General features: G+C 35.8%; 1 protein-coding gene across 9 annotated transcripts in view; it reads left to right on the top strand.

Moving 5' to 3' along the window:
- Positions 1–22,621, top strand: part of MAP3K7 (mitogen-activated protein kinase kinase kinase 7) — a 50,357-nt gene extending 27,736 nt beyond the window's left edge. For 3 of the 9 annotated variants that reach the window (XM_075046620.1, XM_075046625.1, XM_075046624.1), the window contains 6 exons: positions 1,696–1,776; positions 8,134–8,201; positions 13,802–13,910; positions 16,749–16,810; positions 17,361–17,476; positions 19,555–22,621. In XM_075046620.1, the coding sequence (XP_074902721.1) occupies positions 1,696–1,776; positions 8,134–8,201; positions 13,802–13,910; positions 16,749–16,810; positions 17,361–17,476; positions 19,555–19,735 (617 nt within the window). In that variant the 3' untranslated portion in view covers positions 19,736–22,621. Of the gene's footprint in view, positions 1–1,695; positions 1,777–7,137; positions 7,925–8,133; positions 8,202–13,801; positions 13,911–15,840; positions 15,928–16,748; positions 16,811–17,360; positions 17,477–19,554 lie in introns of those variants that run through there. The other 6 variants (XM_075046628.1, XM_075046621.1, XM_075046626.1 and 3 more) reach the window with 6 other exon arrangements.
- The last annotated feature ends 503 nt before the right edge of the window (positions 22,622–23,124 follow it).

Genomic DNA, 23,124 nt, shown 5'->3' with positions numbered 1-23,124 from the left:
TTCTACCAATCTGAAAATTAGGGTAATAGAGTAGCTGTAATTAATAAAGAAATACGCATCATGTTCTGGCTGTCTTGTGCACCATGACTATTTCATTTTTGTTCTTCATTGTATTATGATTACTCCAGGATTTTGTTTTACTAAATACTGAAGTTACTCATGAAATAATATTTATCTTGCCCTAAACACTTTTTAGTTTTATGTTCTTATTTTAAAGTCTTATTCCAAGATTTGTCTTTTGTATTGTCAGTCTTTGACTGGATGATTGTGTAGCACATCTCACCCTGAGTATCTCTAAAGGTTTCCTAACACAGAAGGCAGCTGTGTACTTACCTGATAATAACAATATGCTGGTTTTATTTTAAAATATGTCAGGACACACTTTGGTCACTGACACTCTAAAGTCAATTTAAGTTTTTTACATTAGTGGAGATAACCTGGCCATCCTTTGTGCGAGTTTTTAATTTTCCTGTTCTCTCTTCCTTAAGTACATTGCTCTGAATAGTAATTATTATTTCAGAATATTCTAAGATTTTTGTTGTTGTTGTTGTTGTCATGACTGTAGGGTTTCTTTTTCTTGAAAAAAAAGTATATATTGAACATACTAGGTTTTGGGTTTGTTTGGTTGTTTTTTTTTTTAAGAAATTACTTCAGGCAGTAGTGGACTACTAGAAATGAGGTCAAGCCCATCTGACTGTAACTTTTTCAAAAAAGAGCTGAAACAGCCCTGTATTGGTTTTGCTTTGTTTTTTAATCCCGTTAAGTTTGTGACAGAAATAATATGCTATGAACCTAAAAAAATTGTGTGGCTGGGTGAGAATTGGGCTGTTGTTAAGAGTAAATCAGGTCAAGAATTATTTAATCTTCTTGTTTCATCTATTGCTAGATTAAGTGTAAGAGTAAATCGCATAATGCACATCACCATTACTTGCTAAGTTTGAGATATATATGCTGCAATGTTCTACCCTTAGGAGATAGATGTATTCAGACTTTCCTTTAAATGGGAACTATTTATCTTAAATTACACAAGTAGTAAAACAAAAATAGTATGATTAGATTTTATTCCATAGTATATGTTTCCTGAACATTATTTAAAAATGAAAAGGTTGGTAGTGATACCCAGTTTGCGAAACAAAAAATCTTCACTAATAGGACAGAAGAATGGAAGGCAGGAATGATTGTCACATGTAACAAGAGTAAGCATTTTTCAGAGACAGATGAGATTTTCTTTAAAAGGAGGCGATTTAAAGAAACAGAAGTACACAACTATTAATCTTGTTTATAAAATAGTTTGTACCCAACACTAAAGAGAAAATGTTAAGTATGTTCAGGCTATCAAGAATTTATTCTGAATATACAGGTAATCTGAAATAAATTGTTCTCTGTTTCGATAATTACATTTGGTTTTCCCTTCCTTGTTGCCATGCTGCTTTCTGTGTTTGACTTTTGTGTTGCTAACTATAACTAATTACACGGTGTTGTAATGACAGCTAGTTCTGCATTTTTTGCTTTTTAACAGTTGCTTTACTATGTGTAAGCATGAGTGGAAGGCAATGCAGTTTATTCTGCATGACACATTTTTGCATGAACTATAGTTTAACCAAGTTTATGAAAAATGCAATATTAGGAATTTAATAATTTTGCTATTGCCATTTTAGTGTTTTGCATGTGTATTGTATATGTGTATTTTTTCAGCCTATTCCAAGCCTAAACGAGGCCATCGTAAAACTGCTTCATTTGGCAACATTCTGGATGTCCCTGAGATCATCATACCAGGTATCGCAGACCAGGTGAACGGGTCAATTGGTTAAGATGCCGGAATAATGATCAGACTGCTAAAAATACTTCTTGCTCCAGTTGCTCTAGGGCAGAACTAGAAATTATCCCAATAATTTTTGTAATATCTCTGTAAAGAGGGACATGATATTTTAGTACAAAATTACTTTTATCAGTAAATTATTTGATCTTCTAGTTCAAATTTACTTTTATTGATAAAGGATGTTTTCCTTTATGATCTGATGTTCAGAGTCTTCTTACAGAGCAAAACTATATATGCAGTCTTTTATTACAATACCTCATTTGGTGAAAATGCACTTAAGTTGAAAAATTCCTGTCTAGGTAATTATCTTGCCCCGATCTTTGTTGTGTTTGAGCATTCATTTTTAATCTAATCAAATATTAGTAGAAAAAAAACTTAAGTACATTACATACAGAACTTCAAATCCACATGATACTTGTGATTAAAAAAATTAACGCTTAATCTATGTAATTCTTCTATGTGACTACAGTTTTCTAGAGCTAAAATGTGTCTGCACGAGGTATTTGTTGTGTTTAAGTTAATGCAAACTAAAATGATTAGGAAAGGCTTCTGACAGGAAGAAAATCAGTATAATCAGGCACCATAGCTGGTAATTTCAGTTGGGACTTTAATGAATAATTCTCATCTATCCCAAGTCTATATTTAGTTAGCAGCATATCGTTTTCCTTTCCCATTCCTTTTTTGGCAATCAAAGTGGATTTCTTTCTTTCGTTTTATACTTCTCAAAGCCTAAAAAACAAGTCTAATCAATCCCAAACTGTGATGGGTATACCATTAGCGGTGTGCAAGTTGCTTCAAAATGATTTGTCAGAGGCAGGAGATGCAAGTAATAGCATCTACCGCTAATGTAGAGATCCATTAAAAACTGTGGACACCCCTACTCTAAGTTTGTGTCATCTGAGGAAGTTTCCTTGTAAATCTTGACATTGTTTGGTATTTTAAAGTTGAATGCAAAAGATAATTTTGTACAAAAGTTTCTTTCAAATAACTTTATTGAAGTTTACATATAAAAATACAGAATGTCAAAAAGTAGATTCCAAAGAACAATAGCACTACCCATGAAAAGAAAACCTATTTGGCATTGAGGCTAACAAGTCAGCAAGGAAGTTTACTAGCATAGCTTTCCACTGTAATTTTCAAATGGTCCTGGCCTGCCATAACATAAATGAAACCCTGAGAGAGCAAGGAAAGAGCAAGTGAAGAGAACTGTCAAGTTTTGCAATGTCAGCATGTGATGAGAGCCTGGAAAATAAGCTCTAGAAGCTGAGTGCCTCTTGTCTGCACACTGTCTGCGCATAACAGCACTAAGGCTTCCATGAAACCTTGAAACTTTTAGAGAATAATTAAAAAGTCAGTGAGATAAAATGCTGTGTTGTTTTCACAAAATAGATTGTACTGGTCTATTGGGTTTACTTGTTTAGGCAGAGGAAGCAGATATTCTTCACCTAGACTATGTTAGTTGAACTTGACAGGATGGGAATTCCAAGCTGAATTTGGAATAGATACGAGAGAAATTGCAACTTGTAGAAAAGAAAGAAGGTATAGGATTGGTCCAAGCATACTAATGAATTCTCTCAAAATTTAGTCTTAAGGTATGTAAGTCTTAAATAAGCGATAATGAAATTCACTGTTAATGCTTTATCAGAAGCGACTATTCGTAAAGAGGAAGATTAGAGTATCACATAGGGTGAATTTTGTTGTGACTGGGGGAAAAAATAGAAATAGGGTAAAAGCCAGGGCCACGCACTGAGGGGTCATGCACTAGCAACAGTTTCTTTTAATAAGATGACATGGGACCATAGCAGATGCATGCAGATTAATCCCAGATAGTATAAGCCATAGATGTAATGCAGTTGTGAAAAACTCTGAAATCTCAGGGTTCATTTCCAGGAAAGATAAGGAAGCACTAACACTATTTACAGGCCCTAGTTGGGGTTTAATCAGGAATTTAACATACTGTTCTGGGCAGCCATATAAAAGAAACATACGCGCGTTCTGAAATAATAGTAAGAAAAGCTACTAGGATGGTATGGAGAGTATAAAGGAGAATCTGAAAGCCTGGGGGTTTTAGCCCACAAAATGAAAGCTGAGAAATGAGTAATTATTTTCTATAGATGAATCTGCAGCTAAGGTCTAGGAAGAGAGAACTACTTAAGCTAAAAGACAGTATTGGCACTATGGAAAAAAAGATGTGAATTGTCTGCAAATAAGTCTGGGCTGTATATCAAAAGTTTTCTGGTTGTCAGAACAGCTTTTCCATAAGAATCCCAAGGCCAGAAAAAGATTAATTGTTAGATGACAGGGATGTGATCATCTGCCCAGTAAACTAATTATAATTGGCTGTATACTTAAAGCAGTTATTCAAAGGTACCTTGCTCAGTTATTCTTTTAAAGACAATATAACGTGGTCTATTTCTCACCTCTTTCCTTTCCTTACCCTCTCAAGCACAAGGCTTTCAGTCCTGGCCTCATAACACGCTTTTCCCCTTCTAGTTATGTTTCCAAGACCCCCAAACTGGCATCTCCATCTCAATCCCACCCCATTACATTCCTCAGCACTTCTGCCACGTACCCAGCTCCTCTGAACTTCCCTGGACGTGTCGGTGGGGCGAGCACCCTCTCTCCGTCCTTGGGCAGCGCGAGTGCCGCCCCAGTCTGTGCTGCTGCCCGGAGTTCTGCTGAGCCCATGGGAAAGCAGCTGCTTTCCAGAGAGGGGAGGCACCACGCAGGCATGTTACCGTGAGTCAGCTGCTTTGGGGCAGGGCTATTTTAGAAGTATGAGTACTACATCTGCTGTCATTGGGGTTTTTCATAATGCGTTGCCTCAGCTGCTTTTCAGCCATGAACTGATTATGCTGCCGAGGTCATAAAATACAAATTTTTATCAGTTGAAGGTACAATGTTGGCAGAAGTGGCGGTTTTTCATACATATTTGCTATTCTTTCTGAATAGGTTTAAATAAGGGTGAATAGAACTTTCTTTCATTTAAGATGCTATTTGGTGTTACTAGCTTACAAAACTTAGAAACTGAAAAATGGATCAGCTAATTCCTTTTTTGTTTAACGACTTCGCAAATGAATTTTCAGTGGTGGTATCCTGCAACCAGATAGCCAAGTGAACTACCAGTATTTTTTTTTTCCAGTTTATAGTACATGTAATATATAGTATAGATAATAAACAACATTTTATTATTTTATATATATATGAAAAATAAAAACCCTAGTAAGTACAAAAGGCTTAAGTAGCTATGTGTTTAAAGAAACAAAAAAAATTCTAAGTATAATTTGTAATATGATAAAAAAAATAATCAGAACACCTTTTTGATACAAACCAGTCAAGCAGCATCTAGCAAACATACCTTCAAGTATGGACTTCACTGGCAACGTTAGACATCTCATACATATAGCATGCATGCATTTGGCTTTGTAATTTTGGCGTCTGAAACTGTGCCACAGCGTTAAGATTTTTATAGCATTGACACTGCATGAATGATTACTCAGGATAGACACATTTTGTTGAGTGTCTTTAGAAAGTGGATAGGAAATAGAGATGCTTTAGGTCTGTAACTTTTCCATCTACTTTTAAAATGAATATAAGCCAGAAATCCCACACGTGTCTCCCCAGATCACTTCATTCTTCTGGAATTCAGATCAATGTTTTAACTTCTTTAAAATGTCTTCTAGCACTGTTATATTCACTGATCATCCTGCACTGTGAGAGAGGTTTGGGTCTTGTAGGTTTGTAAGGAAAAGAGAGTACTGTGTGCAAATAAGAAAGTGTAAAAGGAGACACAAGTATCTGCTAAAGGGCAGGGAGAAGAGTTCATAGCTGGTCTGGATATTTGACTGGAGGGGGAAGGGTGATCAAAAGCCTTAATAAGCTGTAGAATTTGTTTTTGCTGGAGTATGTGGGGCAGGACATGATGGAAGTTTCCTTTTTCATTTAATTTTGGAAAATAAAACAACAGTATGTGAAATGGGTTTTTTGAGGCCAGGAAGTATGTTTGTGATGACTGATTTTTGGTCTTAAAATTCTGTAAACGACTGAAATCCTGACATAGTGCATCAAGCTACTGTACATTAACTTCTGTGCATTTACAGATCTCTTAGTTTTTGTAATGAGAAAAATTAGTTTTAAATGGATGTAGAGTTAAAAACAAGATCAAAACTGTGAGAGGAAAGCATAGAGGAGTAGCAGAGATCATTTCAAACAAATATTATATGTTGTATATTTTTCAGTTGAAATTTGTCTTGAATCTGGAGCAATAAGTATTTGTTGATTTGTAGTCTGTTTCTGCTTTGTCTAAGCTATTTGCCAGATGTCTGCAGTAGTTATACTAATTAAAATGGCATTGCCTAGTAGAGCTTGCTCTTCCCTCATGCTACTAACTTGAAGATATTTCATTTAAAGGTGCTCATTTATTACAACACAGTAGTTTTGGCCCCTTTTTCTCTCCCCAAGGCATTTTCTTTTCTTTCTTGCACCCCGCCCTGATTATTTTAATGTTTTGGCAGCCATGTTCTAATATTTCAGCAACACATGTGCCAGGTTCTTTAAATTCACAAATGTTGCTAATCTGAAATGAGAATTTCAGATATTTTTGCAAGCCTATTTCAGCTAAGCTAATTTTATAACAGTGTTGTTGAATGAAATGTGCGCATAATTTTGTATCAGTCGTGGGTGGATCGCCCATATCTTGAATATTGAGATGAGCTGTGGCAGCCAGATGAAGTATCCACAGCATAGAATTCTATTAATCGTATAGTCTTGTTTGCTAAATGATTAGGCAGTGAAAAAGTTCACTGCAAATGAATGAGTTCAGAAATTTTGACATAGATTTGTCATTCACATGATCTCTAATGTTGAAGTATTAAACGTAATATAGCCATTGTTCCTTGGTAAGTATATACCTTCCTGAATTTCAGAAGTAAAAGATCAAGACCACAAAAAAAGTTGCAATTCAAGTTTATTTGTAGCCAGAGCACAGAATATATTCCCATTCTAGAATCCTTCTTGATTTTCTTATATGCTTGTTTCTCATAACACTTTCTATAAATTTCAGACTATAAAATGTCATGACAAATTGGTAAAGTGACACTGAGAATTTTGTATTGCTGTTTTGTGGTAATGTGTTCCTACATGTAATAGTACCTATATTTAAAAATGTAATATACGATACCAGGAAATGTATTCATTAATATTAAATAGTCTTACATTTTTGTAGTAACTGTTGCAAATCAAAACACCTGTCGAGGTAGGCTGTGGAGCCATATGGAAATGATGCTGAATAAGAAGTATCTAAAAGGTTAAAAAGTGCGACGCCTCTTCCAGGGCTTTGAGTGAGCTGGGTTGGCTGTTGCACGCAGGGTCACTGGGCAAGGGGCTGCCAGGGCTGCAGGACGTGTTTCGGACGCTCCCCTCCAGTAGAAAAGTTACGTAATGCAGAGCTAAGAGCAAGAATTTTGAGCATTGTCAGCTGTTACTCAGGACATTTTGGTGTTTCCTTTTGGACAGCTGACCTGCTCTCAAGAGGCAATATAAACAATCACCCTAATAAAAATCAAAGTAGCCAGGGAGATTCCGTTGCATAATCTCCTCTTATTTTTACGGAGACTTTGTTTCCTGGAAATGCCTTTGATTGTGTGTCAGTGTTAAAATTTAAACTGTTTTATGTAGCTGTCACTGGTGGATAATTGCTAACAGGTGGAAGGAGAAGAGGAAAAGATTACAGCATTGTGCTCAGTAGGTTGATGGTGAGATGTGATTTAGCTGAACGGTCCCCTTTTCACACTTCTCAGAGCATGAGAATAGGACATAGTTGCGTTCATCCGAAGGAGACAAAGACCAGAAGGAAGCGCTTTCGCTTCTTAATTTTCACGAGGGGAGCGGCGCGCGGGCAGAAGTCCTTGCCGTGTTCCTTGAGCATGCCAAAGAGCAGCAGGTTAAAGCTGGCAGCCTGTTATCTTCGCGGTCTAGCTTTTAGAAATCCCCATAACGTAACGCACTTGAAATAGATGTCGTCATCAGCTCCTGCCCCGAGCACTAAGCCTGACCAAATACATGTGACAGAAGATGGTGGAGTAGAGTGCAGCAGCTATTCATGTGGTAGGAGTGGTTATTGTATTAGGGTATACTTTTTGTTGACAGGCCAGCATGTTTTGAGTTAAAATTCTGCAGCTGTCTCTCTCTCCCCCTCTCTCACTTTCTCTCTGTGGATTTGTACAAATTCCAAGCTCCTCTGCAACAGTCGCACCCTTCTTATTTTGTTCTGAATAGATTTCACTGGTTTGTTTTTGTTTTGTTTTTTTTCCCAGCAGGAAACGGACAGCAGAGGCGCAGATCCATTCAAGATCTTAGTGTTGCTGGAACAGAGTCCAGTCAGGTAACGTCTTTCTCGTCTCTTCTTTATCTTTCAGTAAAGTCAACGCCGAATCTATACAGGGAAACTGGTCTGGAAGTCTTCACCTTTGATGCTTTCGTAGAAATGATGTGGAAGTTTGGCAGACTGTAGTGTCATTTCTACTGCATTTAAATGAGGTTACACAAGGGTAATCTATGAATGAGCTCTAGATGAGAAGTGTTTTCTGTATAGCTCATGCAGCATTTATCATTTTTATGTACACATAGTTTTCGTGTACCACTTAATTTGGCTGAGGGCAGATGTTAGGCAGGAAAGCCTTTTCATCTCTCTAGATGTAGAAAACAATTCTAATTACCACATAAGATTGTCTGAAGCAGTTATACGTACATTAGACTCACTTTTTGCATAAAAATAAAAAGCATGTGCATCAGTATTATAAATGTATTTATTATCAGTCTCTGAACCCTGAATAGTAACTTACAGTAGCATCTCTCCATTTCTTGTGAAAGGTTTACAGGAGGGTGCTGTCGCAAAGTTTTGTTTAAAAACAGACTATCTCGATAAGATATTTTATAATAACATAGCTTCTTATCTGGTATTGTAAGTGCCATGTTAACAGACACAGTGGTATGCTACATTAAATTGAAATTAAACTAAGAACAAATTAAACTAAAAACATATTAAATGAGAAAAGTACAGCTAATGCTTCATTCAGATGTGTTTATTTTGTGTTTTTAATTGCTTCATTGTTTGTTTCAGTAATTCACAAAGGCTATTTGGACGTTAGTGTGAATTGGCAATTTTGATATCCCTGCTATTCTTTGGATGTGGGAAACTGGAGCTTAGCATATTCACTGGGTTAATCAGGTTTCCATCCTAAACAACCTACTGCAATAATGTAAAATAGGGGGTAATTTGGGGGCTGTATAGTTATCAGGGAAATCAATATTTGATCCTTCTTTAATTCTGTAGAGTGTGATAGCCACAGAAACCTCATCAATCCCCCAGGTATTATTAGTAGAATTTACTATGTACATCTATCAGAAAATAACAAATGAGTCTTCAATACATTTTAATATCTTCAGAGAAGACGGGTTTGTTAGAAAGAAATTAATCTGCAAAATTTAGTAAAGAAATAGATTAGCCTATTCAGTTAACTGTAGAACTAAAAATTATGAAAGACTTGGGGGGAAAAAAAATTAAGTGACAGTACATCAGTTATCCCAAATTGCACTGATTGATATATGAATATATTTAATTATAGCTTTTTTTTTTTACTTAAAATTTTTCATTCTGTTCATTTTAATGAATGGTTAATATTTAAAAATATAGAATTTCAGCATTTACTTCATATCTTAATAACTACTATAATAATCTTTCTTTGAAAGCTGCTCTACTGCTTATATGGATGTTCTAGCTAAGTTGTCCTTGTGACTGGGAGGATACAGAAAAGTGGTTTTGTTTACCTCACCAATTTTGGATGAGGATCTGTAGAAGTACCAGTATCACCTTTTACTTTCTTGCTTCTGAGAGTGTACATATTGGAAATCTAAGTGGAAGAATTACAGTTATCTGCTTCTATCTTGCGGTTTGGGGCAACTTTATAATAAAACCTGGAAAACATACTATATTAACAGGCATGAAAAATGCATTTTGGAAGAAATTTTTGCACTGTCCATACAAACAAATAATGAATTTTCACCCCCTTTCTGGTTGAGAAGAGATAGCATTAGTTTCAGCAGACTTTTCTGACTTTTGACATATGTATGCTTGTATATTTTTAAAAAAAATAAATTGGAAAACAATGAAGAAAGCAAGCACAGTGTAATTATGGCAAAAGACTTAAGATTACTCTTTATGGGTTTCTATAGCTCTGGACCTCACTGCCTTGAATTTTTATTAAAAATCCCAAACTGCTATCCATATAAGCAATCTACTAGCCAAAGCAGAAAAAACATCTGTGACTAGCATAGCTCTGGTCAGTTTATCGTCTCTCCCCATATGCACCATACCATATATAGGTTATCCTTTCTAATGTGAAAATCCCCTTCCCCCCTCCTTTCATTGCAAACATCCTTCTTCCCTGCATTCCATTCTGCTTTACACCCACCCTGCGGCACAGCCTTCTTCACCGAGCAGCCGTGGCACTGCGTGCCTCCGCTCCCGCACCCAGCCCTTGTAAGCCCCTATCCCGCTCAAAATTGAAGGATTGCCACGGTGCTGCTTTTCCTTTTTTTTAACTATTTGACTGACACACTAAAGCTGATCAGAAGTTGTTTTTTATTAAACGTGTGTTTCCTGAAAATTGCCACTGTGTCAATAGAAAATTATTCTAACTGTTTTTTTCAATCAGGAAGGTTTGTCCAATTCAGAATGGAATTTCTGTTAAGGTGAAGGAAAACACTGGGCTTGATAATAATAAGTATACCAAAGTTTGGGGTGCTTACTGGAAAGGGTAGACCACGACTCTTGTCTCCCTGTTTAACTGCTGGTCTGTTTTAATCTGACCTTCTTGTATGTTTTTGTGATTGTATGTATATTTTATTTCCGCGTACTGTTAGAAGAATTTTTTGTGTGGTTTGTATGGCTGATGATTACTATTTTTATGTTGTTGAGACACTTAAGGCGTTTTCCAGTATTGCTTTTACTGATGTTATCAACAGCACAGTAATAGTGCTTTGCAGATGATTTTGCTACTCAACTGACCCTTTTACATCAACAGTTTAGATAGGAAAATATGCTAAGCCAAAGGTTTTCTGTCATTGGATCAGCTGTTAGAGTGGTTTGGTGTTGAGAACCTGTGTTCAATTTTTCACAGATTTCTCAAGTGCTTGGTGACCTTAGACTGGACCTTACTCCAAGTGACATGAGCAGCACTGATGCAACCCTCTCTGTACAGTCAAATGCTACGTTTCCATTCGTTTCCATCCATATACTATGATGCTCTATTCTTTTTTCCACATAAATTTTTTTTGCACTGAATTGTTTCTTCTGCCTTTCCATTTCCCTGTAACATGCATTTTAAAACATTGTATTGTGCCATCTCTCCATCACTACTGCTCTTGCCTAAACACCTTTGTAACACAGAAACAGATGTGCAGACTCTGAACTGCAGCCATAAAAACTCGTGGCAGCTTGAAGGAACACAGTGATCCTGCTATTTACACTGGATAGAGTCTTTACAGAATTTGATATTTTATACAGATACTGAGAAACATATTTCGCATAATCACTCAAGAACTGCAGGCTGTGGTCAGATGCCTAGTAAGGTGTCCACGTCCTTGCCTGTGTATCTTTTATTGGGTTGGTTGTGTTGGTATATCATCCTTCACAGTGCTATTGTAGTATCAAAACTACCTAAATAACTGTTGCTGGGCCTTCATAACTCCTACAGTTTACTTTCAAGGGGGGAAAAATAATTTAATATATTAAAACCATGTACTGTATTGAACAGTTGAAAAGCAAGATCAGAATGTACATGCCCGCATGCATGCAAGCTAAGTGTGATAATTTGGGGGAACTGATATTGTACAGATGAATCATTCTATCCGTGAGATTGTGAAATTGGTCACGGATACACTTTTTTTTTTCTCCCCGTTCACAGGGAGATAAAATCCACAGATGAGGAGACAGGGTTAGTAATGATGTTTTCTTTAAATTGGGTTTCCCATTTAAATTAAACTTGAGGGGGGCATTATTCCTCAGAGCACGCCAGCTTTTCAAGACTGCAAATCTTTGAGAAATGGAAGCTAAGAAGCTAAAAATGCCATGTGGTTTTTGCCACCTGGCAAAGATGATTTGAGAGTAACCTGATAACAAGTTTGTTGAGCGTACTGAGATACCTGTGAAAGGGCAGCAGAAACTGATGGCTAAAGAACAGTCACTGCCTTACCTGTCAGAGGGGCTGGTGTCCAGGCAGCCTGAAGCATCTCACTCAACACACACTCAGATGCTGTAATCTAACAGGTGTTCAGTTTTGGGAACTTCCCTGGGACTTTTCGATGCTTTTTAGATAAGAATCCTTCTTTTCTATCTCTACTAATTTTGTCTAAATAATGTTATCAAGGAAATGTTGGGGTTTTTTTCTGTTGATGGATCAAAACAATCTGGTACAGCAAGCAATTTAGTACAGCATTGAGAACTTACTGTAACTAGAGTACATCTCAGGTGCCCTTTGGTATCAACTGTAGATACTCAAATCTATTTTTGCTTAAAGGACTTAGACACTGTTAAAAGTGCTTTCTCTGTCTTCTGACCTTTCACATGAGCAGAGCGTGCTTATCATTCATATTTGAGGACACTGACAGTAAGCAGTAAGCTCGACAACTTAAACCTTGCTTAATGTCAACAAATACTCCAACGCAAAAGCGTTTTCAAAATCTCTGATGCCATCCATCATCCTGATAGTATCATCCATCGGATTATTTCTATAATAGTTTATTGCCTTGTTTCTGGCTACTAACGTAAACCACTAAATGGTTAATAAAAATTACAAGAGAAACATAATGCAGTTGAAATAACGGATATTTCAGTGTGTAGAATCTTGTTACTCTTTGGATTGTTACCTTACTGAAATCCTAGCTTTTAAGATAGGATATTTGGAAATCAGAGTCATAAAGAAATACAGTTCCCGGGTAATCCATATTTCAGTACTTCTTTTGAAAAATAGAGACATTTAATTATTTCATGATAAATACACCATACTGAAAATAGTTGTATTTTAATAGCTTGTTTTCTTTTTACTTCATTTTTTTTCCTGCAAAACTCGCTGGGGTTTATAGTCTTAAGTCCTTTACTGTGTTACTTTTATGTCAGTGAGGGGGTGTATGAAATACAAGAATATATATTGTAAATAATAATTCTGAAAAAGAAGCTCAGTAGAATAATGAAGTCTGTAGTATGTTTTTGCGCTTTGGTGAACAAAAGGATTGGAGGAGTCATGCTGTATATAATGGAACTTCCTAAAGACTTCTGGTTTAGTTCTTAATTTGCTTTGTGAGAGAGAATGTACTCATTTTTTAATTGTTTTGCTTTAATTGATTGATCCTTTGGGGTTAAACACTTTTTTCATGTTTTCTGAAGATGGATCACATAACCTCCGAGTTAACTTAAGAACCACAAGAAAACTGTAGATTAACACAGCACAGTCTAGTGTATTTACTAAGCTGCATTCCTTTAGTTGAATGTAGTTCCATTCATTGATTAAACATTGGAAACAAACTTTTATTTCCTCCTTAAGTTACAGAGGTGCTAGATTTCACTGAATGGTGGTGTGAAAATTACTCAACATAGTGTCATGCTTTTATATAAAGATCTTGAATACATTGTTCAGCACTGCTTTTTATTATGCTGAATAGCCAAATTATATCCATTTCTTTTTATATGGGGAAGATGGAGTAGAAATGGGGATGGAATTATGCCTGCAATGCATGTAAAGTTTATCAAACTATCTGGAGAGTTTTCAGGGTAAAAGCTTGGGGAGGAGGATATTTGGGAGGATTATAAGTTCAGATTTCTTCACACTACTTTTCTTTTTAATAATGTTTTTTAAAATGAACCCTTCAAAAAATCTTCTGTTAACTTTTCTTGTCATTTTATTTTGTTTTATTTTATCATTTCAGGAGAGTAGAAACAGCAGTAGATCATCTAGTCCTAGTGTGAGAATGATCACTACCTCGGGACCAACCTCCGAAAAGCCAACTCGTAATCCATGGACACCTGATGATGCAGGTAATCCTTTGTTCATTAGTTAACTTTTTGCCTGTAAAAAATGTAAAATATTTATTTGATTATGCAGTGCCTAGACATTAACAAAACTAAGCAGTGAAAGTCACAGTCCATTCTACTTCTGCTTAAATTAAATCATTACATTACTGCTTTGTTTTGCACAGTGACTTTAAGAACTTTTTTATATAGAGATTATATTAAGTTACATAAACTTGTAAGCATTTTGCTTGTAAGATAGTACTGTACATATGCAGTGATAGTAGCATATAATGCAGATCTTTTAGCACCAGTTTTTGACTGTAGTGTGGTTTGGGGGAATTAGGGAAGTAGACATCTTGGAGCATTTTAGTCTTGTGAATTTGTATTATGAATGCACAGTTGAAGCTTTCATTGCTCTGACTTTTGCAATGAACTGTTATGTAGGTGAGTATCAGCTAAAATACGTTAATTCTATTTTTTATCTGTGCTGTAATTTTGCTTATGCAGAATGTACATGTGCACACAGTCTTTCTGTTTTTAAATGAACTAACATAAGTGTGTCTGCAGAAGTGTTGTAAATACTTCTACTGTAGCATCACTGTTCTTTTGTTATGGAATAGGATTAAGAATGAACATAATTTAGTAGTTACATTCAATTTTAAAAGTCATAATGCACTCCATTATGAAAAGAATCAGTACTGGACTGCATGAAAGCAATGGATCCCCACAAATTCCTTTTTAGAACATAAATAAGAATTACATTTTGTTACCAAAATGTAAGTGTTGAATCTTAAAAGTAGTCTCGAGCTGGTACCTCATAGTGCCTCAAATTCTGAAATCTTTTTCTTGTGATCTGTTCCATCTTTGGCTGATCAGACTCTTTCATTCTTTTCCTGTAACCAACTGCAAAATGGAAACTCACATGTGGACTGACTCTTGCACAAGCATATATATATATGTGTGTGTGTGTGTGTGTGTATATATATATATATGCACACTTGTATTTTACCAAATATAAGGTGATTCTGTATGTAAGATGTGTACTTTTTCTTTTTTCCCCCTGTTTTAGTGGGAGGAGGGCAACATACTCTTGTATTTTGCTTCTGTGCTTTCTTCTTTCTGTCCATTGTTGCTTTGCCTGATCACAGTCTGTGCGTTGTCACTCATAATGTCCCAAAGCTCTTTCCCACTGCCACAGCCCACCCTGTGCCCTCTTTTGTGTAGCATGGGTCCTGAGTTGCTTTAGGCAGTGAGCACTTACAGGAATTGCTGCCTCACACGGAAGCAAGCTCTTACCCAATCAATAGTTCATTGGGTACTGAAAGTTGCTGATCGTGTGCCAGTGCAAAGGCAGTTTGTCCCAAGTCTTTGGCCATAAATGCAGCACAGCACTAGAGCTAAAAGTCAAGTCTGTTTTCTAGCACACAGAAATCCCTCACCTTATATACTCAGGTAAATACAGAATGTACCACATGTATATTTTTTCTTTTTAGGTTTATGCAGTCCATGAACAAAGATTTTTTTTAATTTCTAAAGGGAGAAATAATTGTAGTGTTTTGTAAAAGAGGGTATGTTTTTCAGTTAATGAGGCAAAATGGTAAAACGAGGATGCAGCTGAATCTGGTCAGTCACAGGAAAATTTCTAGTTCTGTGACAGTGCTGAAATGCTCAGGAATGTAATCTGAAGTATTTCGCATGTATCGATGTATTTGAAACATTGCAATAATTCCTTTGTTGTAGCAGTATTCCATATATGGCAATAGTCTGATGTAGGGAAGGACTTTTTTATTGTTCTCATTTAAGATACTGTGGTGATTAAGTTGGTTTTAGGGTTGCTTTCTTTTTCTTTTTTCTTTTTTCTTTTTTTTTTTTACCACCTTCCAGTTTCCTTACAAGCATACACTTAACCACTTTTTCTCCATTCCCACCCTCTTATTTCTGTTTCCTTTTGAAGCTGCTCTTGGAGATAGCATAGTCTTTGAGGGCAACACCTTAGTTTCTCTACCACGACTACTCTGTGGCAGGTGCTTTTGGGGTATGGGTAAGCAGCCCCTTTTTTTTCCCACCTACCCTCCTCCATATAATCCTCTAGTAGCAATAATGCAGCTATAAAATCAGTAGTTTCTCCATGTGTCTTTACTCCTATGTCTCTTAAAGCTTAACAGTAACCTTTGTGATCCCCAGATTGCGGGCTACCAAAAGATAGGATGTATAAGAATTCAGAAACATGTTAAATCTGGAATGAAAGCACTAGAGAAATCCAGAGTAATTGCAGCGTAAGAAGAGAGCAGCCAGGCCCAGGAGATAGATTGGTTATTGGGTTCCTTGCTACCCACAAAGTATCTCTACAGAGCAGAGAAGATGCCCTAGAGCATGTTGTGAGGAAGATACAGACCTCGCTGGGAGCAGATTTCAAAACTGAGCAGGAGGTTGTGCTTATTTTATTCTGGCAGAGCTGGTTTGCACAGCTTCTAATTTTAAAATCATTAGATGCATGGGCTGGCTGGCTGATCCTTCATAAACAAGAATGAAATGGCAATATTTTTATAAATAGAGAACGTGATTGCAAACTGCACAAAAATAGTATTTTTAAAATCTGTATGCTGCTACATGGCTTCTATAAGTGTAGGATGATAACCTTAATCTTTATTTCTTCTTGGTGTGATAGACCATACTTTTGAAATTCTTAACTTTATCAGAAAAACAAAATGATTCATCTGCCTTGGGATTGGAACGCTGCTATTTCCATTTGCCTTTCCACATTCAGATTGTGTATTGTGAAATGATTTAGAATTCTTGTTTTTGTCCTATAAGAATAGAATTAACTGAAAATACATGAAAATTTTCTTGGTGTTGTTACAGAGACCAATGGGTCAGATAACTCCATCCCAATGGCATATCTTACATTAGATCATCAGTTACAGGTAATAAATATATGCTTTATTAGATTGTTTATCTTGTATTTCATTCTAATGTGTGAATTTGGGGCTGCAAAATACAGTGCCACATATTTACCTGTGTTTATATTCTGTCTAACTTTTGACCAAGGCTAAAAAAATATATTATGTAATCTGAGATTGGTTGACTCAGATTTGATCAAGCTATTAAAAACAAGCCCTGGGAAACATGATCCCTGATACCAAATGTAAGCTGAGTTTGACTGTCAAAATAAGACATTATTTGCTTGAGTGTTACTGAGTTAAATTGTCATATTCACTTTATTTGTTGTGTGGGGGATTAAACACTACTTTGATTTTTGTGATAGAGAGAGTGTCAGATTAATAACTGCAGATTTGAGGTTTGAGTCAACCTTGACATCAGTGCAGTAACATTTTTCAGGGCATGGTTTAACACTTATTTTTAAAAGCTTACTGGTTTTTAAAAGATGTTATAAATACACTGCAGAGACATTCTAACACACTATATACTAAGATATCAGTTCATTAGTTTTTAACATGTCTGATTTATTTTCAGCCTCTAGCACCATGCCCAAACTCCAAAGAATCTATGGCTGTGTTTGAACAGCACTGCAAAATGGCACAAGAATATATGAAAGTTCAGACAGAAATTGCATTGCTGTTGCAGAGGAAGTAAGTGAAACGTGTTTAACGTTTTCTGTTCTTTTGTCTGTTTCTTTTACACAAAGTCTGTTATCTGTGACTATTATTTCTGGCTTTATGAAGTTACATTTCATAGGGCATAATTATTTTCCAGCCTTACTCTCAGAAATACTGAGCTGCTCAGTACAGGTGAGATATTTAGAGCAGGTAACTGAAAGTTTTCATCATTATCAAGACTCTTCTTCTGGACAAGTCCTACTTTAAAGCGTGTGGCACATCGGTGTATGTAGTATACTAGTAATGTTTGCATCATCTTAAATGAAAGACCTGCACTGTTGAGGATGAGGAACCTTGGAATTTTACTTACAACGCCTGTCCAGTAAAAGACTTCCAATTGTAATTTATAGACAATCACTTGGATAATGGATTATAGAATTTTGAGTAATATGTCAATGTTACTCATTTTGTGGTTAGTTTTTATCTTACATCTGACTTTTGCAGATCATTGCATTTACAACAGTTTTATCAACACACATCTTGTGTTTTTCTACCAGGGATCTAGGACCTAATGCTTAAAAGCTGTTATATACGTTCTTATCCTTGTGCACTAAAATAAACTCTTTCATCTTACATAGTGTATACATATAAGTGAAGCAACTGCATGTATTGTTGGATTAGGGCCAAAGTTATTGCTGATGTAGAACTTCAGTTTGCTATAAGTTCTGTTGTGTTCTGCTTCTCATCGCTCGTTTCCTGATGCTGGGGAGCAGTTCTGAGAGGCCATCTATACTCCCATATAGCTAGGCCAAGCAACCACCTTGTGACCCACTAGTTGTCTGGGTCACTGCAGGCAAGCGGTTGTTAATGAGGAGCTTGCCTTGGTGTTTGTGGAATAGTTAGTGAGAACAATGTGTGTATAAACCTTTTGGACATTAGAAATAACATACAGAAAGGGGGGAAAAAAGCTACTGTAAGATTGACCTCCTGTCATCTATTCACTTGTGGCTTAGCATCCTGAGAACAATTTTTTTTCAAGTGCAACTAGAATTTTTAGACTTCATGAGGAGATACTGAGGCTAGCATGAAGATCTTAATTTTGGCTTTATTTCTGTTGTCCCTAAGGGTCAATAAATTATATAAAAATGTGTTTCTGTTTAAAAACTGTTAATTCTGTAACTTTAGATTCCTACTTTATCTTTTTTTTCTAGGAAGTTTGCGTACACATTTCTCCCAAACTGTTTTTTCTTAGTCAGAACAGAATTGCGCATAGGTATTAAAACAAAAAATGGTATTGTGATTGAATTTAATGCTGGTTAAGGTAGTTATTAGTTCAGCCTTTATAGAATGATTAAGTTTTCTTTAACTGTAATTATAAACCATATGGCAACAATTAATTAACGTGAACTTTCTCCTCCACTATTTTGTTGCTAAAATATTGCTGGCAGCTTGCCTTCTTGTCACCTCATAAACAAATAGTAAAACAAACTGCTACATCAGTTTTGCAGGATAATTTATAGCAAGTTTATCAGTGTGTTTGTTCCTCTAAAATTGTTGCTAAAAAACAAATTGAACACTTATGGCATAAATTAAGTGAAATGACAGTTACCGAAATAATTGGCTTAATTCTACTTATCCACTGCTTTAAGAAGTTCTAGTCCAAATAGAAAACAGCACGTCACTAAAAAGTTACCAAAATTATTGCAATTTTTTCTTTTAAGTTGCCTTTTGAGTTTTTAAATGTACATACAGTTAAGCAAAATTAGAGTTGAATATATTTATGAAATTCTGTGTAGATCCTTAGATGTTTTACTGTGACCTGTAGAACTACATCTGAAAGACATTATATAAAGGACAATTTTAGAGATTGAGTCTATGGCTTGCTGCTCTTTTAAAGTTTAAATGTGGATTTGATTTGGAAGAGAATTTCTCCCCAGACTAAAGAGTAAGATTTCTTTGGGGCAACATTTTTCTTTCCCCACAAAATATCACCAGCCGTGAGTTCAGACTGATAATCAAATACTGATTTGAAACATGTGAAGTCACCTACACACAAATAGAAGTAGATTATAAATGGCAATTACTTTTTTTTTTTTTTTTTTTAATTTTAGACAAGAACTAATAGCAGAACTGGACCAGGATGAAAAAGACCAGCAAAACACATCCCGTCTGGTACAAGAACATAAAAAGCTGTTAGATGAAAACAAAAGTCTCTCCACTTACTATCAGCAGTGCAAAAAACAATTAGAGGTCATCAGAAATCAGCAACAGAAACGGCCAGGCACATCATGATCTCCTGGGACCTTTCAAATGAAAAATATGCACAGAAAAGACTGATTTTTTTTTTTTATGATTATTATTATTATTGTTATTATTATCCCTTATTATGACAACTCATGAGTGTTAGCTTCTTGGTGTGATCTGTATTTGTCTGCTACACTTAACATCATTTAATTTTCTTTTTCCTATGGTGGACATCCAGTTCAACAGGTTAATCAAATAAGGTGAGAAAACAGTGACTTGAATTAACCAACAGCCCTCAGTTTAAAGTAAGAACAGTGGCTGTATGCATGCTCCTTGTGTGAAGGCTAGCCTAACAAGTTGTAAAGTGGCTGCTAAATTGTAAGATCTTGGTTTTCGTTTTTGGTGTTACCTCGATAAGAGCGAAACAAAAACTTTCCTGTTTAAGAATGGTTTTGTTCCAGTGTCTCATCTCAAACTATTAATATGACAGTTATTTTCAGGACTTAAACATGCACCAAGCTGCAGAGGTGATGTTGGCTGACCAGAATAATTCATGATGCATTAGCGATGCCTTTTACCTGTAGATGTAGTGTATTTTTTCCACGTGCAAAATGGTAGGCAAACTGATGCCAGCATCCTTGGTTCAGTGCTTGATAGCCCTGCATTTTGACTAATACATTTCTTGTAATCTTGCATTCATAAAATATTTGAAGTAAAAGGCTGTATTTTCTTTACTTTCTTGGGGGGAATGACATGCAGTTTCATTTAGTTACTGGGCAAAACTTATGAACGTGATTCACTGGGCAAAGTTGGTCCCTTGTATAAAAGAGAGAAAGAATCAGTGTGTTTTAAACCTTTAAAGCTTTTGTTCCTGTAGCATCTTTGGAATGAAATTCAGAAAGCAAATTAATACAAAACTTTAAATATTTGGTCCCTTTATACCACTTCTTGGATTTTTTTTTTTCTTACAACTTAAATGCTTTTCAGCAAATACCATAAATGTAAATAAGTTTGTTTTAGATATGGAGACAATAGGTTGGGGAAATGAATTTATTTTAAATAGCAAATCATGAAATGGAGTTGAGTATGCAAATAGCGGAAGCTATTAAGAAAATGAGGGAAATGTCTTAGATCTCCATGAGGAATCTCAGTTATTCCACTCACTTGAACATAGTTCAAAGGAAGTCCACCACAGAATGCCTGCTGCCTTTGTGACTGAAGAATTGCGTTTAATGAACTCAAACAGAATATGTAATGATCAGTGTCATTATTTACCATTATTACATGGGAGAAAATAACTACTTGTTTACATTGCAGATTGATTATTTGGATTATGAATTGACTTTTAACTGGTACAAAAATGAGGCACTTCAAAATATAATGAGAAATTATTCCTTACATAAGCTCTTGGTATACTCGGTTGTGGGCAGGGTTTTAATAACACTCTTTCGAAAAAGGAAGTTAGAAAATTGAAGTTTAGCTCCGGAGCCATCAAAATAGAAGTAATCTGAAATTTGACTTACGCTCATTTCAAATGAATAATTATTCATAAAAGCCCATGAGCAGAACTTGGAAAAACATTAAGGGTAAAAACCTCACAGTATTTTCTCTTCCCCTTCCTGCCTACCTGATAAAAAACATTAATACTATTGTGCTTATCTGTGAATAACAAAGATGACAAACAGTTTACTGAACAGTGTCATCCTGTCTTGAAAATAAATCTATTGTTAGTGAACCTTTGGGAGTTAGAAACCCTTCCCTTTTATTTAAATAAAGGAAGGGTTATCATTCCCAAAACCTTAGCAGATAATTTGATTAGTTAGCTGAAACTGATATTGGGATCAACTTAAGGGCACACATATTTATAGCAAAATGTAATTGGCAGAGAAAATAACTGTAGTATTAGGAATAGCACAAGTTATCCAAAGCATTGCTGTTAACATACATCTGTCCATCTACAAAAATGGGCACACTCGGTGATCAGCAGCTTACTTAACATATGCTGAAGCATGAAGTAGAACAGCATAAATACTAATGCTCAACTTCAGATGCATGGTTGGTAATTACATACACAAAATCATTTCCCAGGACAGTTTTTACAGTTTGCCTTGTCATAAAACAGATACGTTCAAGGTAAATCAGTATTGTATATGAAAAGTCACTTTATGGCAAAGTTGGAATATGAAAGTGAATGCAATGCTAACTTAATGGTACATAATACAGAAGTCTGTTCTAACAGTAGCTTATGACTTTTCAGTGTTTATGTTAAAAAGAGTCTCAGATGGCAAAATAAGTACTGTGCTACCATGCACTGTTGAACTCAGCTCCATTCAATAGTTAGGTTATATTGCTCTTGTAATTTTCAAAGGGAATTTGGAGTTTGACCTTTTGTCTTCAAACTGTCCCTTTCTTAATTCCACCAAAAATTTAAAAAGTATTTGCCCAGATTTCTCAGTGAAGTGTTCTGTGTGGCAAAATCTGTGTATCATAAAAAAAAAAACAACCTGTAAGGGTAAAATATAGTGGTTTGGGCTAAGAAGAGTTTAACAGCTTAACTTTCAGTGACCTTTATTATTTTCATAAGACTCTTGTTTTAAAGTTGTTTACAAATGTACCTTTATTTTTCTCTTAAACTATCTGGAATTTTCAGGAATTTTTTCATGTACTCTTTTGTCCAGTTAAAGCTGTTCCTCTAGTAACGGAGGTGAAACATCTAGTTTTGTCTGGGCACTGCCTTCTCAGAAAAGGTAACAGGCTCTGCTTTTTGTAACAGTATGTGTTCTGTAAGATGTTGTGTAATTGAAAGTATGCTTCTGTACACTGTGCAGTTCTGCCAAAAATGGCTTTTTTTAGGCTTTTGGGGTTTTTTTCTGATGAGAAGTTGAAGATTGTAATTCAAAACTTGTACATAAAATGGTGAATGATTTCATATGATTCAGAAATGAGCAGTGTGGCTTTCTGCTACAGGGTTTTATTGCGTTGTCAGGAATCTAATTAATAAAAGCTGAGAGACTTCCACAAACATGTAGTAATGCCCCAACACTTGCCAGGGCATCCTTGATCTCTGATGGAATCCCACATGGGGTGGGGGATAATCATCATGCAGTTGTTCCCACTGCCGAAAGAAAATTCTTCTGCTATTAGCTCTTCCCTTCCTGTGTGCAGAAGTAGGGTGTAGGATGAATAGTCCTACTCATAACTGAGTATCAAGATATTTTAAGAATGCGACATCTTTCATACGGATGTTCTGCAAAAAGATAAGCACTCGTCTTTTGTTGCTCGCTTTGGACAAATTCCATTCCCTGGAACTTCTCTATTTTGTTCATAATGGATTTTACTGCTTGAGAGTTTCCGTTACCATACCACAGACAGAGACAATCCATTAACTGTCTCTTTGCCCATGAAGAAAACACAATCGTGCTTCAGAGCTGTTCTGA

Source organism: Buteo buteo, chromosome 15 (assembly GCF_964188355.1).
Source record: "Buteo buteo chromosome 15, bButBut1.hap1.1, whole genome shotgun sequence".
Classification (NCBI taxonomy): domain Eukaryota; kingdom Metazoa; phylum Chordata; class Aves; order Accipitriformes; family Accipitridae; genus Buteo; species Buteo buteo.
The sequence above is the reverse complement of the archived record's forward strand: the minus strand, read 5'-3'. Positions and strand labels throughout refer to the sequence as shown.